Source organism: Sarcophilus harrisii, chromosome 5 (assembly GCF_902635505.1).
Source record: "Sarcophilus harrisii chromosome 5, mSarHar1.11, whole genome shotgun sequence".
In the NCBI taxonomy this organism is placed as follows: Eukaryota; Metazoa; Chordata; class Mammalia; order Dasyuromorphia; family Dasyuridae; genus Sarcophilus; species Sarcophilus harrisii.
Genome location: NC_045430.1, coordinates 186,700,433 through 186,719,470, shown reverse-complemented (window position 1 = coordinate 186,719,470; position 19,038 = coordinate 186,700,433). Strand labels below are relative to the sequence as shown.

General features: G+C 34.9%; 1 protein-coding gene across 1 annotated transcript in view; it reads left to right on the top strand.

Annotated features, from left to right (window-relative positions):
- CREB3L2 (cAMP responsive element binding protein 3 like 2) overlaps positions 1-19,038 on the top strand; it is a 154,532-nt gene that overhangs the window by 77,805 nt on the left and 57,689 nt on the right. The window contains exon 2 of the mRNA XM_031939144.1: positions 6,479-6,695. Coding sequence (XP_031795004.1) covers positions 6,479-6,695 — 217 coding nt within the window. The remainder of the gene's footprint in view (positions 1-6,478; positions 6,696-19,038) is intronic.

Genomic DNA, 19,038 nt, shown 5'->3' with positions numbered 1-19,038 from the left:
AAGATCATTGGAGTGGAACAATGACATGTTCAGCCAGTGCTTGAAGAAAATCTCTTTGGCCAAGAAAGTTAGTAAGTCTTAGGAATTAGTGAGAAAGAAGTTAGAAGAAGAAGGGCAAATGGTAGTGATTATTGACTTCCTTCAAAACAGTACTGAGGCAGCTGTTGGTTAACATGTCTGGGGCATGTCTCTATTTTGTGAAAGAGATCTTCCTAAGATTTTTTCGGCTCTGGTGGTGATTCATGTAGAGAAAGATGATATCACCGGAAGGAACTTGAAAAACATTAAGGATTATGAATTCGTGGTGATGTTTTCATGATGATAATTGTTTAAAAGAAGACAATTTGAAATAGTTAAGTAGGTTAAAGAACTGATTTTGCCTAAAAACATGGAGTTTGGGAAAGGAATTTGGTTTCTGGATTACAATTTAGAATGTGGGAAGAGGAGTTCTGAGCAGAGATCGACAGGAACCAGCAAAAACATATTTGTCTAGAGTCTTGCAAAGTCTGATCAGGAGGATTTTTGTCTGAAGATGGCAGTGGGAAGAGGAGAATGAAAATTTACCACTACCACATAGATCTTCCAAATCCAGGACCATAGAGAATAAGGTTCTCAGGGAGAAAGAGGTGAAATGTTTTGCTTAAGGCTACCTAGCTAATTATTGGCAGAGCCAGGACTAAACCTAGTCTCTTGGACTCTGTCCAGTGTTTATTCCTCTAGATTATAAAGTCACTGCTGTCCTGTGAATGATGTGATAAACTTTCAAAATTCTACACTTTTGCTTTAAGGTGTATTTTTTTTTTTAATTTCATACTTAATTGATGGATCTTTGAGACTTTGTAAAGTTTTTCAGGTAACCTGAAAGAGAAAAAGATCTGAATTTTAAAATTGTGAAGTAGTTGAAGGAATTTTCAAATAGCCTAAAAGAAAAGCTCAGTATCAATGGTATGAAGAAGATGAGAAAAATCTTTGAGGATGTCATTATCATGGTGCTGAAAGATTGTTGGAACATAGAACCTTCTATTGAAAGTATTGATACACTGTCTGGAAAAATGTTGTCTTTTCAGGCCAGACTTTGGGTTTCTTGGAAACATAATTTAGCAAACCAAAAATCATGTATTTAGAGCTCTAAAAGTCCTTACTTTGGGGTCATCTAATGTGACTTTTTCATCCTTCAAGTGGGGAATCATGGGAAGAAAGGTAATAAGAGAGGAGTAGAAAAGTCAGGAAATACAGTATCCAATAGAAGCCAAGAATAAATCAATTGTTGATGTACAAAATATATTAGAATTTGAGTCCAAGTAACATAACCTACAAATCTTTTTTTAAATAGCTTTTTATTTACAAGATATATGCATGGGTAATTTTTCAACATTGACCCTTGCAAAACCTTCTGTTCCAACTTTTCCCCTCCTTTCCCCTACCTCTCCCCCAGATGGCAGGTAGACCAACATATATAACCTACAAATCTTAATGTAGGGAGTCAAATTTGACTTTAAAATTGTCTGAACGTTAATGGGATGGAATCCATGATTGAAATAAAGGAATGGAATAGATCAAAGGAGCAGGAGAGCAGCATTGTATTTCAAGAATACTCATGTGAGAAAGCCAGGAACCTGGATGGAGAAAGATGCTGGAAAGCATATTTATTTGAGTAAAGATCTATAGAAAATGAAATGGAAATGATTGTCATGGATGTATACTACAGACCAGCTGGAGAAGGAATTAGATCCAGAGTCTGAGGACCCAGATCACAAGCTTGGCATGGGGTCTTGTGAAGGGGGCACTTCAGATATTCAGATGTTTGCTGTAATTCTTTGCCAAAAAACTACAGCAAGCTTATTGACATAATACTGTTTACTTTTTAAAAGATGGAAGAAGTGATAAAAGGGACTGCTATTCTGAGCTAGATTCTGAGCAACAAGGACTAGTTGCTGAAATAGCATGGCATTAAGTTGTGGGCAAATGGCCAATCTATTATAGAGTCCACAATATAGAAGGTGAACACAAATAACCAGAATCTCAGGTTCGATCTAGATTTGGGGAAGATTGCATTTCAAAGCATTCAGGAAAAGGATAGATAGGATTCAATGGCCTAATATTCTGCAGAGAAAGTAGAATCCAGAGTGAAGAGAAACTCCCTAGACTGAGGGTTTTTATGTTTGTTTTTTCTGAGGCAATCCGGGTTAAGTGACTTGCTTTGCCTAGGGTCACACAGTTAGGAAGTGTTAAGCATCTAGGTCATATCTGAACTCAGATACTCCTGACTTTAGGTCTGGTGCTCTCTCCACTGCATCAATCTCATAGACTGAAATTTTGAAGACAAAAGTATAAATTATTCCAGATGATAAAAAAGGGGGTTCTTTAGGATAGTGAAAAGCCAATTTAAGAGAGTGGTACATGTGGTCTTATAAGACTAAAAGTCAGGAACATTTAAAGATCATAAGCATCAACAAGACATTATTTAAGAAACAAACAAACAAACAAAACTTTTTTTTTTTAAGCTAGAGAAGGATTAGCACTGACATTAAAGGCATATGAAATTAAAATAATTGACTGGTGAGTAAAATGAGCTAGTCAACTTTTTTGGTTTTCTTTTCTAAGAAAAATGACCTTTGGATTGGGAAAGATGGTTGTAGGGTGTGGAAAGCTACTATCTATGAGGCAGACAGCATTTAATTGCTCTTAATAAGTTCAAGTCCCGAGTTCAACACACTTAATATATTCTCTGGTGCTGAAAAACACCAGCAAGTATGATTTTAGAGTTGTGATTGATAATATTTGAAATATTTGGAGAATGAGAAGGATGTCATGGGATTAGAATGTAAGTGTTCTAATTTCTTTAAAAATGGTGAAGGGAAAGGACAGAATCTCCAAACTATAATCCAGAGAGTCTAATTTCTGTTCCTGATAAAGTTCTAGAACATCTATTTAAAAAAAAAGAATGGTTCAAGAGCATTTAGAAAGAGAAGCATTGAACACTCAAACCTAGCAAAAATTTCAACAAGGACAAATTATGCCAGACCAAATGTACTTCTTTGACAAGTAGTTAAACTGATAGCTCAAAGGGAATATTGTAGGTATCATATAATTCAATTTCAGTAGTTATCCTAGATATCTTTGTGGAGGAGATAAATATAGGCTAGATGATAGGAGAATTCAAAACTGATTTCATGGATAGAGTCAAAGGGTAAGTATTGTAAAAGAGAAAAGTCTCTGATGGAATACCTCAGGGATTTGTTGGCTCTGTGCTTTTCAGCATTTTTTTCCCTCAGTTATTTTGATCAAGATATATTTGTTAGGTTTTCAAATAATATGTATTTGGGAGGAATAAATAACACATCTTGATTACAAAATTTGTATTATAAAAATTTCTGCTAGCCACAGTTATGGGCCAAATTGAATAAGAGGAAATTTAATATGGATAAATATAAATCACCCATGCATTAACAATTGATTTCACAAATATGGGAGTGGAGAGAGATGTGACTAGATAAGAGATTCTATGAGAAAGACCGTACGACCATAGATGATTTTTCTTGATTGTTGTCAAATTTTCCTTTGCTGGAGATTTTCAAGTAAAGATGACATAGAAAGGGATCTTCTTGAGATATAGTCTAGAATAAATGATATCTAAGGTCCTTTCCAGTGCCTAGATTCTTCTGATTATCAGGAGTAGAAGGAGCATTGAGTTATCTGACTGTATGTAGCTTCTTCTTCTATTATAAATGATTAGGTAATCATGCATTTAATTATTAATTTAATAATTTTAAAACAATAATTATCTAATAACTTAGGGGTCATAGTAGATCAAACAAAGGGTCAATCTTAAATTGAGTGAAGGTGGCTTCGTTGGCCAGGATGTGCAAGAAGTGGGTGTTTTTTGGTTTGGTTTTTTTGTTGTTGTTGTTTTGCAAGATGGTTGGGGTTACATGACTTGCCCAGGTCACACAGGTCGTAAGTGTTAAGTGTCTGAAGCAGGTTTTAATTCAGGTGCTCCCAGTACTTTTTTTTTTTTTTTATCGGTCTTTTAAGTGCCATCTTTGGGGGGAAAAAAAAAAACTAACTGTAGAATGACCATAGAAGTGGGTGGATTGGAGGAACTGCTTTACCCTACATATGCAGATGGGTAGATCCAAATCTTTAATATCCATACTCCTAGAATGTTCACACTAGAAGGGATCTTAGAAATTATCAAGCCCAACCCTTTTATTTGATAAATAATGAAACTGGAAACTATTGCTTAAGATTGTTATTGGCAGATACTAAAAGAAACCCAGAACCCTCAGTCCAGTGACCTTTCTTCTATAATATAAAGCCTTTGCTATCCCTGGGGTGCTATGACAAAAGCCTCAAAATTCCACATTTTTTCTCCAGTGTACTTTTTTTTTTAAATGCAGTTTCACAGATAGCTGATATATTTGTGAAAGATATAAAAAGGGTCAGAATTATGAAGTGGTTGAGGGTATTTTCATGTAGGTTAAAGAAGCTTGCAGTGTTAAAGGCAGGGAAATGTTCTGAGGACATCATTTCCATGGTCCTGATAGATATATGGTGCAGAACTTTTTATTCAAAATGTCCACTTGTTATGTGGAACTGTAATGCCAGAGAAACTGAGGCAGGATAGAGATTAGAGAACAATTTATTTGAAAGGGAGAGATTTACTGGGACCAAATGGATCCATGGTTTGGTCCCAAGGTTGAATGAGACTATCGTCTCCAAGAATCCAGCAGTGAATATGGGATACAAGATTCTTTTATAGGGTAACAAGAACAATGACACAATGGAGGGGGAGGTACTGGAGGGGCTCCTGATATTCTAATGATGTCTAAAATATACCTATCAAACATTAAGAGGGGATGATTATAGCCTGAGTTCTAAGATATAAGACCTTTACCCAATCAAACTTTGAGGGAATGGTTATAACCTGAGGCAGAGTAACTGAGTAGGACAATTAGGGAAACTGGATCAGGACATTAAAAGAGAACTGTGGCACAACAGAACAAGATTGGAAGCGTCTTGTAAGACTAATTTATGAAACCACAAATCATAGAATTCTAGCTGGAATTTAGCTATCACCTAGACTGATTTTCATCTTATCTTAAAAATGAGGACTCTAGAAAGGATAGCTCCAGATCACATAAGGAAGGTAGTGGTAGAGTTAGGATTTAAACCTTTGGTTCCCTGATTCCCAGTCCAGCATTTCATCCTTGGCACCAAATTGCCTCTGTTACAGCATGCAGAGAATTCTGAAAAGATGGGAGGAACTAGTACTTATTTTCACATTGAACTGATTGTGCTTCTGGTAATTAATGTAGGAAAGATGGTTTTCTATGTGTCCTTTTTATTTTTTAATTGAATGCTTTTTTAAAAAATTTAATGTAACATTGAACAATCACACTGAGTAAGCAACTATTGACAGTTTAATTAGGACAAATAAAGTATGAAGTAACTATTTATTTTTTCACTCCCATTAAGTATCTTACACTCAGGATACTTTAATTACTCTCATTCAGTTTTTCTTTTATATCATCATCAGAAGTATGTGATCTGTTCTTTTGGCTCTACTGTTGCCATTTTGGATTATTTCATAAAGGTCTTTCCAGACCTTTGTTGGTCTTAACAGCATTAAAGGACTTGATTATATTAATCTACCACAATTTATTTAGCCATCTCCCCTATTTTTGGATATTTAGGTTATTTCTAGCTTTTTACAATTACTATTAGCTACTTTGTAAAAAAAAAAAAAGGATAGTTTAGGTTATAATTCTTAAATTACTTCTTTTCAGTAATTTTTTCTATGAAATATTTTACATTTTCTTCTTTTGACTTTGATAATTTATTAACATCTCATGAAGTCGTTAGCTTCTGTTGGCCAATTCTAATTTTCAAGGAATTATTTTCTTGTTAGGTCCCAGAGTATAAATAGCAGGTCAGAGCTGTGACTATGAATTTTAGTGCCTGGGAAAAATTCAGTAGAGGAGAGAGCTCAGACTTTGGCATATAAGACCCTTCAAGGTATACCTGAAGCACTGCTGTGGGTTGGAGGAAAAAGGAGATCCTAAGATGGTTTCTCTGGGCAGAAAAAGGGGAAGGAGGAGGACATATACTAGTTGATGAAAGTCCACTTGGAGTTTAGGAAAATCTTCACTAGCACTTCTCAGTGTTATCACTAATCCTGGATATGTCACAAAAAGTGTAACGTGCAGAGTCTCACCTGTGTCTTTGACCCCTTACTCTTCTTGAAGAAAGCAGGAAGATAGAGCAAGCAAATTGAGGGTGCAGTAGTGGGTCCTGGGAGAAGGGTGTTATGGCAGCTGTTCTCTGAGGGTAATATCTGAGCTAGTAGGTTAGAAGACTGTTATAGTGGAGAATTACATACCTTTAATGTCACTGACTTGGGGCAAAGCTTCACTGATCTTCTGCATGAAGTCATAGATTTGTCAGAAACTGAGTTCTATCACCCTGTGTTTTCCAGCATTTCACAGAGCTTCTGGATGAGTTTTCCCAGAATGTCCTGGGCCAGCTTTTGAATGACCCCTTCCTCTCAGAGAAGAATGAGATGATGGAAGTGGAGACATCTCCAGCCTCCCCTGCTCCTCTCATCCAGGCAGAACACAGCTACTCTCTGTGTGGGGATTCCCGGCCTCAGTCCCCACTCACTCACATTTCTAATGAAGATACCTTCAATGAAGGTAAGGGAAAAGCAGAATAAAGCTGGTTGGGTTGGAAATACCTTGAGTACGGGGGCTTTGGGGGATAGTAGTGATGAGTTGAACTTTCTTATTGGCTGCAAATCCTTTCTTTTGGGAGATTTTTGAGAGCAGGGACTGTGTGTATCTGTTGTTACCATTTGCAGATATTCCTACAGCACTTACCTATCATGTATAAAATATCAGAGCTAGATTATCCCATAGACATACCAAGCATGGACCTAGAAACCCCTATGGCACTAGGATCTCTAAAATAAAGCTACCATGAGGTCCCTCTTCTCCTTATCTTTAATAGTCTAGGGGGACCCCAATTTTGTGGCATAAGAAGCAGAATGGCAGCAACTTTCTCTGCCTGACCCCCAATCCTGGTTCCCACTCCCTCTAAGGAGAGAAGATCTGAGATTAGGAGGAATGATAACTCCTGAGGGCCTACAGTATTTAAAAAAAAAAAAAAAAGCATAACTGCAATCCCCACTAGCTCCAGGTAGGGGAATAGCAAGGGAATGCAGAAATAAATGGCCCATTCCCTTATCTCCCATCCAGTACTCCTGGGAGTTTCTAGGAAGCTTCTAAGAATATTTAGCTGATCCTCCGGCTAGTTTGTGTAATAAGCTAAGGAGAAGAGAGAAAAAAGAAGGGGTATTTCACAGGGTTTTGTACCTAGGACCCCCAAGTCAGTGTCTTAAATTCATCACTTTTTAAAAAGTTCATTATTACAAGAGCCTATTGGACATAGAAGCTTTTTTTTTTTTTTTTGAAGGACTATGCACATTGTATTTTGAAGGGTCTTGTTTACCTTATGTATCGCCATTACCTTGCACATAATTTGCCCTTATATTTGTGTGGACTAGGCTGCACTCCAGCACATTCCTGGCTGGCTGGTTGTTTAGGCTTTCCTGGCAATCCAAGGATATATGACACATTGACTGATTTCCTCAAGTTGAAACCTTGTGCCTTTCCAATTTTTTTTCTGAATTTCCTTCCTATACTTGACATATCCCTACAACTGCTTAGATATCCTGTTCTATTCTGTACCATCTATCAACATAGTATGGATGGTTGGAAGAAAAAACTTCCTAACAATTAGAAATTGTTCAGAAGTGTAAATATGCTCAGTTTCTATTTATTAGAGGTCTTTATGTGAAAGATAGACAACATCTTGGAGGATAGTGGAGGCAACACTAACTTTAAATCCTGTGTCTGTCACTTAATAATAATTGTGTGTCCTTGAGCAAAATCACTTCCTCATTCTAAGACCCAGTGTTCTCATGTGTAAAAAAAGAAGGATGTGGTTGGACTTAATGATAGTAACTCAAATAGAGTGCTTTCAAGCTTGCGAAGTACTTTTCTTCACAGTGACCCTGTGAGATAAATAGTACAAATATTGTTATCCCTCATGAGCAGCTCATGATAACCTACTTAATGAGAATCTGTACTAAATTTCTGCCTTGATGAAATCATAGTTCTTAAGCATTATTTATAAATATAATACACATATATACATAAAAATCTTACTTTTTTATTGCATTGTTAACCTCTCTGAGGATGGGAATGTACATATCTTTTAATTTCTTTCTCCCATCATCATAATGTGGTATGATCCTGGGCATGAATGAATGTGTTGAGCTTAATAAACATATTGAGGAATTGGGATGGATGGGGTTGAGGGGTATCAGCTAGGATAGAGCACTGGGCTTGTGGTCACCAAGAGCTGGGCTCAAATTCAGCTTCCAACACTATCTGTGTGACTTTGCATAAGTCACTTAATTTTTCTGCCTCAGTTTGCTCATCTGTAAAATGGGGAAAATAATACCTGTCTTCTAGGATGATTGTGAGACTCAAATGAAATGATTGTTATCAAGTGCCAAGCACAGTATTTGGCATATAGGCATTTAATAAATAAATAAATTTAATTTAATAAATAACCCTCACCTCATCCATCCAGTTTCTCAATGTTTATTGAAGTCAACATATTCATTCATGACCAGTAACATACTACATCATATGATGGGGAAAAGAAATTAAAATACATGCTTCCTTCACATCCTCAGAGAGGTTAACAATGCAATAAAAAAAAAGATCTTTTATGTATGTATGTGTATTATATTCACAAATAGTGCTTAAATCTACAATTTCATCAGGGTAGAAATTTGGTACAGATACTCATTAGCTAAGTTATCATGAGCAGCTCATGGGGGATGTTTATCTTACAGGGTCATTGTGAAAAAAGTACTTCGTCTTTGTTATCCTATATTTTAAATGTCATAGGTAATTGCTAGGAAGATTAATGATTTAATTCAATGAATATTTATTAACTTCCTATACAAGGTTCCCTGATAAGTATTAGAAGTAAAAGGAGGAGAAAATGACATTGTTCCAATCCTCAAAGTGTTTACATTTTGTTGGAATTTAGTTAGGTTGTTACTTCAGACTCAGGTTCAGGGGGATAAAACTTTAAAACTTCTTCTAAGTTCTTATTTTCTTTTTCTCTGGGCCTATTGTGTGTTGTAGGTCTGCTAAATCTAAATGCTATATGTTATTGCTCAAGGGAATGCGATCAATCTATTCCAGTAAGGTGTGTGTGTATGTGTCCACATGCGCACATGGTGGGGCACATTTAATCTTATCAGGGCTCAGCTGATTCTCTTACAGGAAACATCTCACATTATCTGTCCAAAAGCACATTCTGTTCAATTGTTCCAAGTGGGTGTCCTCTTCCTCTTAGGAGTGAAGTGTTAAGGTGCAACAGATTTTATTGATTATTTGTAAAAAAAAAAGATGCAACATGTCAAATATTTATGGAATTTACTCTAGATCTAAAAAGACAACAAAGGCAGATCTTGAATCTGATATTAATGGAAACTGCTGGGGATTGTAATAATATTTACACCAAAACCTCATGGGTTTGTTGTGAGCAAAGCATTTGACAAACCCTTAAAAACATTATTAAGTTTGAATTGTCACTTTCTCTAACCCATCTCTCCCCAGAATCCCAAATGCTCTATATCTAGAATAGATTAGCCTTTTATTTCCATATAAGCATGCCTATGTATAGAAATCAAGAGAATAAATAAGACATAAAGAGAAGCACTAGGAATGTATTAAGTATTTGAAAGAGGTCAAATCCTATCACATGTTGGTGCTCCAATTTACTTCCTTATAAAGGTCGTGAAAAATGCTTCCTCTTTCTCATCTCTTATGTCTGGAACTAGTAAGCAGGCTTTCAGGATTATAGTACTTTATTGCTTCCACTAGAGCTTAGGAGTTTAGATCTGAATGGTATATTTGGACCTGAACCAGTTGGAAGAAATGAGTTCTCTGCATTCAAGAACTTATTGTTTTTTTTTGTTTTTTTTTTTTTTTTAAGGTTGGGTGGGTTGTTATGTCTTTCTTGTATTCCAACCATCTTTTTCCCATCCTATAATATCCTAATCAAACCACAGTGAATCATTCTTAATGTGAAAGTCTAAAATGAAGATGGTAGCACCTCCTTTTGGGGAAAATCAGCATTAGCAGCATTAGAATAATCATCATCAAGCCTTCTCTTTTTAGCTAGAATGAACTGGTGTGCACATGGGTGAATATTTGAAGTATACTGGACAATATGTCCCATCACAAACCTGCTGGTGAATTGTACTTTTGATCTTGAAGATAAAAATGAGCATGAAGAAATGAGGAATGTAGGTCTCAACAAGGTTAAACACACATCCATATATGCTCCTAATTTTGACTTTCTTAGGAATTATTTCTTCTCTATTTTTCTATCCCCCATATTCCTTATGCCCATTAGCCCCCTCTTCCCCCCTACCCAACATTTCCTCCCCCAAGCTTCATTTCAGGCCAGAACCTTTTAGTAGGTAGAAGACACAAATAGTTGCAGCTCAATGACAGGATGATGAGTTATTGGATACTTGAAATCAATAGCATTTATTAAGCACCTACTGTGTACCAATTTGTTTGAAGTTTACTTCAGTTTTTATTTTTACTCACTTATGATTTACTTAATCAAAAAATTACAGTCTATTCAAATTTACTCAATTAACAATTTTGAGTTATAAAATAATAACTGACAGATTACTTTTTTATTCTTAGCCTCATTTCTCAAAATAAATTGTTTGGTCTAGATGGCCTCTAAAGTTCTCTCTACTTCTAAATTGTATTTATCCACATTATATGGTTATATATTACATATTTATATTATGTGGTATTCATAGGTTTTTAAATGATTTAAAAATTTTAAAGGAATTATTTGACCTAAAAAGCCTTTCTTATTAAAGTACCAACAAACTTCAATATAGAGGGGAAAAAGTTCTGATAATAGTAACACTGTAGTGTTTTGAAAAGTTGGGGGGCAGCAGAGAACTAGGATTCAAATCTGACATTTGCTAGCTATGTGACTGTGCATGAACAACTTACATTCTCAAATCTTACTTTCTTTTTTAATTTTTCCTATAGTTCTTCCCTTCATTCAGTTCAATGAGCTTTGATTAAATCCCCACTGTGTGTACTTAATGTTAAAGGCACCATGTTGTGTCTTTGGTTTACAAAGACAAAAATGGCATAGTTTATGTCTTTCAGGGGTTCTACTTTGTGAGGTAAGACCTAAAGGAGATGATATCTGTATAGTGCTTTTTAATTCTTACAATTCTATAGAAATGTTGACTACGCTGATAACCCTGTGATACTTTAAAATTTACAAAGAACGTTAACATATAGAATGTCCCAAAAGTCTTAGTGCAACTCAAAACTAGTAAAGCTTAGCCATCACATGTATATTATTCATTTTGTCCTTTGAATTGCTCTATGAGGTAAGTAGGACTGATGTTATTATTCCTGTTTATTATTATTATTATTATTATTATTATTATTATTGTAGCTTTTTATTTACAAGATATATGCATGGGTAATTTTTCAGCATTGACAATTGCAAAACCTTTTGTTCCAACTTTTCCCCTCCTTTCCTCCATCCCTTCCTCCAGATGGCAGGTAGTCCAATACATGTTAAATATGTTGAAGTATAAGTTAAATACAATATATATATATATATATATATATACATGTCCAAACAGTTATTTTGCTGTACAAAAAGAATCAGACTTTGAAATAGTATACAATTAGCCTGTGAAGGAAATCAAAAATGCAGGCGGACAAAAATAGAGGGATTGGGAATTCTATGTAGTGGTTCATAGTCATCTCCCAGAGTTCTTTCACTGGGTATAGCTGGTTCATTATTCCTGTTTCTATAAATGGGCAAGTTGAGTTTCAATTTAAACCTAGGGCTTAAGATTCTAAGTCCATTAATGTTCAAACAATGATTCTCCCTTTAATTTCACTATAATCCTGAAGAAATATCACAAGTAGCTCAAGTATAAGGTGTGCTCATCAAAGAAAGATTTAAAGAGACTCTGTCCTTTATGGATCTGTAAAAACTTGATTTACCCAAAAAAAAAAAAAAACCCCTATCATGGAAATCAGACTTTTCTATATTTAGGAATGAATTGAAGCCACAGATTCTTTTCAAACATAAAAGCCACAGAATTTGATGTGGCCAAGAAACCATAGGAGCCATCATTGAGAGATTGACCCACTAAAACCACCAGAAGACTGTAAAAAAGACATTAACCACATCATGCATAGCCCAATGTAGAAGTATCCATGGCAACCAGCAAGTTTCTAGGCAAGCTTTTCTCTTATAAGAAGGATCTAGAAAAACCAGTGAGGGTCTGAGCCAAGATGGTATAGATTTCTATAAACATTTGGAGTTTCTTTTTGCTTTGTATCAGAAAATGAGACCAACAGATTCTGGCTGCTCAGCAAGTTGTAAATTCCATGTGCGACCACTATCTACCTTATATAAGTATGTGTGTGTGTGTGTGTGTGTGTGTGTGTGTGTGTGTATTTTTATACTGAACAAAGATTATGGGGACAGTCTGTATTTTAGTTTAAACCATACTTTTCTTTTCAGCTGGTATTCTGTGGTATACACATTCATTGATTAAACTTGATTTTTTTTCAATGTTTCATAATACTCACTCTCAATATCCCTTTCCCTCTTCAGATTTCACATAGACCTCAATCTGTATATCATTGTGTATTATGGTACTTAGTAAGCCTGATCAGAAAATTATTGTACCATAAGATATTAAAAATGTGAGGAACATAGAATCATAGGAAGACTTGGATTACTTGATACAGAGTGAAGAAAGCAGACTAGGAGAATAATATAGTCTTTGAAAGTTGCTTGAATCTCAGAGAGGTTAAGTCACTTTCACAGTGGTGCTTCTATTACTAATAAGTATAAAAGGTAGGATTTGAATCTAGAACTTCATTTGAGTATAGATTCTAGTATCTAATTCCATACTCCTTCTGTGTCCCAACAGCAGTATCAATGCCTTTCATTTCTTTTGAGTTCCTAATGCTGTCCTGTTACTTAGTAGTGATATCAAGATTTGGAAGGGTAGATGGAATAAGCCTATATTAAGTGCTTACTGTGTATCAGATACTGTGAAGACTTTATAAATATTTTCTCATTTGATATTTTAATTCCCAGATAATTACAACAACAAAATATCTGTCATTTAAAGTTAGCAACCTCTGCATGATTTTGGTGGAAAACAGGGAAAGTATGCATGAGTATTACTTGTCTAGAAAGAGTGAGGTGATTAATATAATTACAAACAACAATCATCATTTTTTGGATTAATCCAGGAAGATATCCAGGAGAAGGTATGGTTTTGAGAACTATTAGAGGGGAGAGGGACAACTTGGCAGTGATATGGAAGGGACACATTAAAATCATGATCTGTTTTTTGAAAGCAGGGATGGACCAATTAAAATGTGATCCTGAAAAGACCAAGATTTATTGGGGAAAGTGAATGGGATAGGGGTAGAATGAGTGGTAAACCTAGTACCCCCTCCCAAAAAAGAAAACAACACACACACACAACATTTATAAAGTATTTACTATATTCCAGGCACAGAGGAGGTTGAGACAGCTAGGTGACTCAGTGGATAGAATGCTGCACTTTGAGTCTGGAAAAGTTGAGTTCATATCTAATCTCGGATACATCCTAGACGAGTCACTTAACTCTTTTTGCCTTAATCCACTGGTGAAAGAAAAAAAAATCATTTCAATATCCTTGCCAAGAATATTTCATGCTGTCATGAGAACTCAGACCTGAACAACTGACCATGTAGCTGAACTGAACAACAACAATGTGCCAGAGACTATGTTAAGTGCTTTACAAATATGATTTTATTTTATCCCCCAGCAACCTTGGGAAATAGATGTTATTATATTCATTTCGTATTTAAAGGAATCGAAGCAGACAAAATTTAAGTGACTTGTCTCTGGTTAAATAGTAAGTGACTGAGGCTGGATTTGAACTCAATTTTCCTTTCTTGTCTGCTCATTGGTATAGGAAGTAGCATTTAAAATGAAACAAGGAGAGTGTAATAGTATAGAAGGTCATAATATGAGTGTAGAGCTGGAAGGAACAGGAAAGTCAGTGAGTCTAACTCTCCCATTTTACAGATGAGAAAATTGAGGTCCAAAGAGATTAAGTGACTTATTGGAAGCCATACAAGTAGCAAATTACAGAGTTAGGATTCAAACTCGGATCCCTTGACAAATTCAGCATTCCTTCCAGTGCATCATGCAAGTTTTTCTAACATAGTACAAGGAACTTGAATTTGATTCAAAGTATAATTTGACCCCTAGTGCTTAATTAAGGTTTCTCAAAAGCTTTGCTCTTGGAGAATGAACTCTGGAAGTTCAAAGCTGGAAAGTCTTTGATAATAGAGCCAATTATCAACTGTGTATCTGTTATCCAAGACCCAGACTAGTTCAGTTTAAAGTGGTTTGTTGCCAGAAGATTGGCTGCAGAGTAATGAGGATTTTGTCTTTTTTTGTTTTTGCTTGCTGTGACCACCCAACATCACCAAGATAATCCACTAAAGCCAAAAGAAAAAAAAAAAGAAAAGAAAGAAAAACTTCCTTTTGCCAAAATACAGAATTATCTACAGTGATAAAATGAAGTTTTAAAATATATATGATGGGAAATCATTAGAACCTTCAGATGGAGATTAGTATGTTTGGGGGAAATAGAAAATGCCCCCCCAAAAATTGGCAAATGGTGGTAAAGTAAATAGAGGGAGTGGATATTAAGAGAAGATAAAATGGTCCAGATGATAACTAGCTAAGGACTATAGTAGCATGGATGGAAAGGAATGAATGGATATGGTAAGTGGTATAATTTGTGATGCAGTAGGATTTGATCTTTGATGAAGTATGCCAAGAAAAGAATAGAAATGATTCACAGTTTCTTCAAGTTTTTAGCTTCTAGTACAGAAGAAATCTGGCTTGTCAACAATGCTTAGGGAGGGAGGGAGGGAGAGATGAAGAGTGATGGGTAAGGAAGATGAGAAGGCAGGTCTAGTTTGATTTCTTCAGTCTTAAGATATCTTGCAAATGGAGCTGTGTGTAGGACTGAATAAGGGGCGGAAGAGGGGATGAGGTGGAATGAGAGAGAGACAGAGAAAGAGAGAATATATGAGAATGAATCATCAGCTCAGACCTGGTAATTCAATCTCTTGGCACTAATGAACTAAAGAAAGAACATGATCAAATATCTGCTGTGTTGAGTGATTATGAATTTCTGTCTTTGAATCTGAAGACATGGTCTTTCAGCACTCACCATTCATTTTCTTTGTGTTTTTCTTTCCTTTTCCATTAAAGAAGGGAACCACAATATTTCTTTGCTAATACTGTCTCTTTTGTCTGCTTAACAGCCTACAAAAACAAAGTCCCTACCATGCAATTGCAGATACTGGGTATTTTCAGACAAACTTCATTTTTTCATTTACTTCAGGGGCAATGGAGGAAGGTCACACATAAGTAGACGACTTTTGGTACTGAAGATTTTACTTAAATGCCATACCAAAAAACTTGATACTGTGTCATTCAATTAACACTCAGTAAATACTTGGGGGATGAATATATGATTTCAGAAAACTCCTCCCTGCCTTGAATACAATACAACTTAATTGTAGAGACCTACCACAGATATTAGAAACAGTATATCAAGTCACAGGCAAACAAGCATGATTATATTGTATATATTCTGTATGTATATATTCTGTATGTCTAAGTGCATATGGGAGGAAGTGCTCTTAGAAGAGCTAAAGTCTCCAGGTAGGTTTTGAATTAAACATTCTCCCTCACTTGAAGTTAGGCCCGAATTCTGCATAATAATTTATAAACTCAAGGAACAGACCCAGCGAGAATAATATGGAAAGAGAACTTATATCCTGCATATTAAGTAATATTATGGGTATATTGTAAGGTTTATTAAAAGTAATCAGCAATGAATACAATGGCCCAGAGTGTAATAAATTCAAAACAACCACTAGGGAAAAAACTCAAAGTTTGATAGAAATAGATTCAATATATATAGCATACCATTTATACTATTTATACCATTTGTCATTTATACCATATGTCAAAATAAATACTAAGTGGAAGAATGACCAAATAAAAGAGATTGTATCAGTGGAAAAAAAAGTTAAATAAAAAGTATTTTTTAAGACTTTAACTAATGGAAGAATTCATAATCAAAAAGAGTTAGAGTTGACAAAAGAAAATAGACAGTCTTCATTATATAAGGTTGAGAAAGTTTTTATGTAAGCAAAATCAATGCTACCAGAATAAGAAGTAAAACCATTGATTTGGACACAAATCTTTACCCCAAATAAAGTCTGGTACCAAGTGTGTGTGTGTGTGTGTGTGTGTGTGTGTACAAGAATTATTTCCCAATAAATAAATGGGGCAAAAGATATTAAAAGTTTTCAAAGAAAAAAATAATAAATTATTAACAAATATATTTAAAACACTTCCAATTGTTAATAAGAGAGAAAAGCAAATTATCACAACTCTGACATTTCACTTCATACTCTCAGCTTGGCTATTATGATAAAAATAAAAGACAATAATGTTGGAGAGACTGTGGGAAAACAGGAATTTACTGTTGGTGAAATTTAAAATTTGTCCATTAAAAAAAAGTTGTTACATGTATTTTTTTCAATTATCAAGCATTTGTTTATTTTTCTCCTTTCATCTTTCTCTGTCCATTGCAGAGAAAAAAGAAATACAAAATTACTGTATCATAAGCATGGGAAACTAGGTAGTATAGTAACTAGTTCTCTGAGTCAGAAACCTAAGTTCAAATTTGACCTCAGACACTTACTAGCTGTGTAACCCCAAGTAAGTCACTTAACCCTCTTTATTTCACTTTTCTCATCTATAAAATGAGCTGGAGAAGGAAATGGCAAACCACTCCAGTATTTTTGCTAAGAAAACCCCAAATAGAAGTTTTTTTTTTTCCCAAAGGGTCTGATACAATTGAAATGACTGAACAACAATAACAGTAACAGATTATAAATAAGTATAGTCAAATAAAACAATATTCACATTAGTCACATTCAAAAATGTATTTCTCATTTTGCATATGTCTTTGTGTTTTGAAGCGCCCAGCATTTTTCATCATCAGTCCTCTGAAATCATGGTTGGAACATTGTATTGCTCAGAGTTATTTTTCTAATGTTTTCCCCTACCCCCCAGTTATAGATAAATTGTTCCCTTGGTTTTGTGCACTTCCTTCTGGATCACTTTATTACAAGTGTTTCCAGGCTGTTCTCCAATTACTTCTTTTAAAATTTTTTACAGGATAATAGTATTTCATTTTATACCTATACCTTCACTGTTTATAATTTCAGCCATTGATCTTTGTGTTAGCTTAAAGAGATTTCCACTTTTTAAATATATTCCCAAGTAATTAAAATCAAGTCCCAGCATAATTGGGGGAAAAAAAAGGAACATCCTTTTGACCTATTTATGAGAATTTACTTGATTTTAAACAGACTAAAGATGGGCTTATTTGTGTACAGAGGTATTTATCTCCTATAAAATAAAATAATTAAATTAAATTTTTAGAAGGAAGTATATACTTGTTCATGTTGGCAAGCTGAATTCCAATTCAAAGACCCATTAGTAATTCAACACATTTGAGAAGTTTTTAAAGATGACAGCATTCATCTTCCTTCAGTTATACCTTGTTTCCTATCTCATATCTTTTTTGCTTCTTTCTGAAATGTCTTCTTGGTCCTTCAGTATTCTCTTTTACCCAAATCTATTGAAATGTTATTGTCTTTAAAGCACAGCCTATATTTGACTCTTTCCATGAAAACTTTCTGAATTCTCATCCTTTGATAATGATCATTTCCCTAACTTCCCCTGATGATTACAATTCTGCCTTACTCTTATTACATATCATATTGCACTACTTTGCTCTAGTATGTATTATTCCTACTCAACCCTGGATTGTAAGTCCAATGAGGGTAGCCACTTTTGGCTTGTCTGACCTTTATATGTTCCTGGTCAGTAGCAAATAGCTCAGTGTCCTGTGTGTATACATAGTAACTCCAATACTGATGAAAATATTGATCCATTGGATTCATTTAAGTAGCAAGCATCTGTGTGTTCCTCTGCTCTGAAATGAGTGATTTCTTTTTGTTGATGAATCTTTTGACATATATATGTTGGTGTATGTTATATATATGGGCATATGTGAATACCTTATTTATAAAATAACCAGATACATCAAATTCCCCAAATTAAGGTTTGTCTAAGTTCTTTTTTCAGAGAATTGGCATTTCTCCAATGTAATTACCCTAGCAGTATTCAGGGGAATAGCAGAGGAAGCATAGCCTGACTTTGTTCCTACTCTGGCTTCAGTTTCATTGGTAAATTTTATTTTCTGTAGCTTTGGAACTTGCCTCATTCCAATTATCCTTCTTGTTAGAATTTTCTGTCATGATTATATTGCCTACCAACAATCTATTTTTTACTTTCAAAGACTATGAAAAATTGAAAGAATTGAGATGTTAGCATTCTAATGCAGATAGTTAGTAATGTTGGGGAAAAGTGCTAATTAAGTCTGACTTTTGGCAAGAGAATATTTAAGCAGTATGAGATCATATCAAGTAAACAGCATCATTAAGTGTGTACCGAAATCCAGGCTCTATGATGAATTCTAGGGATACAAGATAGATAAAAAGAAATCTTTGCTCTTAAAAAACTCACAGTATAGTGGAGAGACAACAATTGGAGAAAGTAGTGGGAAGGTACCAGTGTTAAAATGAGGAAAACATGGAATCCAGGCATGAGGGAGCAGCCAGTGAAAATTTACCAATTCAGATAATGGAGTGTCTTGTTTCAAGAACTACAAGGAGATCACTTGTTGCTGGAAGAGAATAAAATATAAGAAGA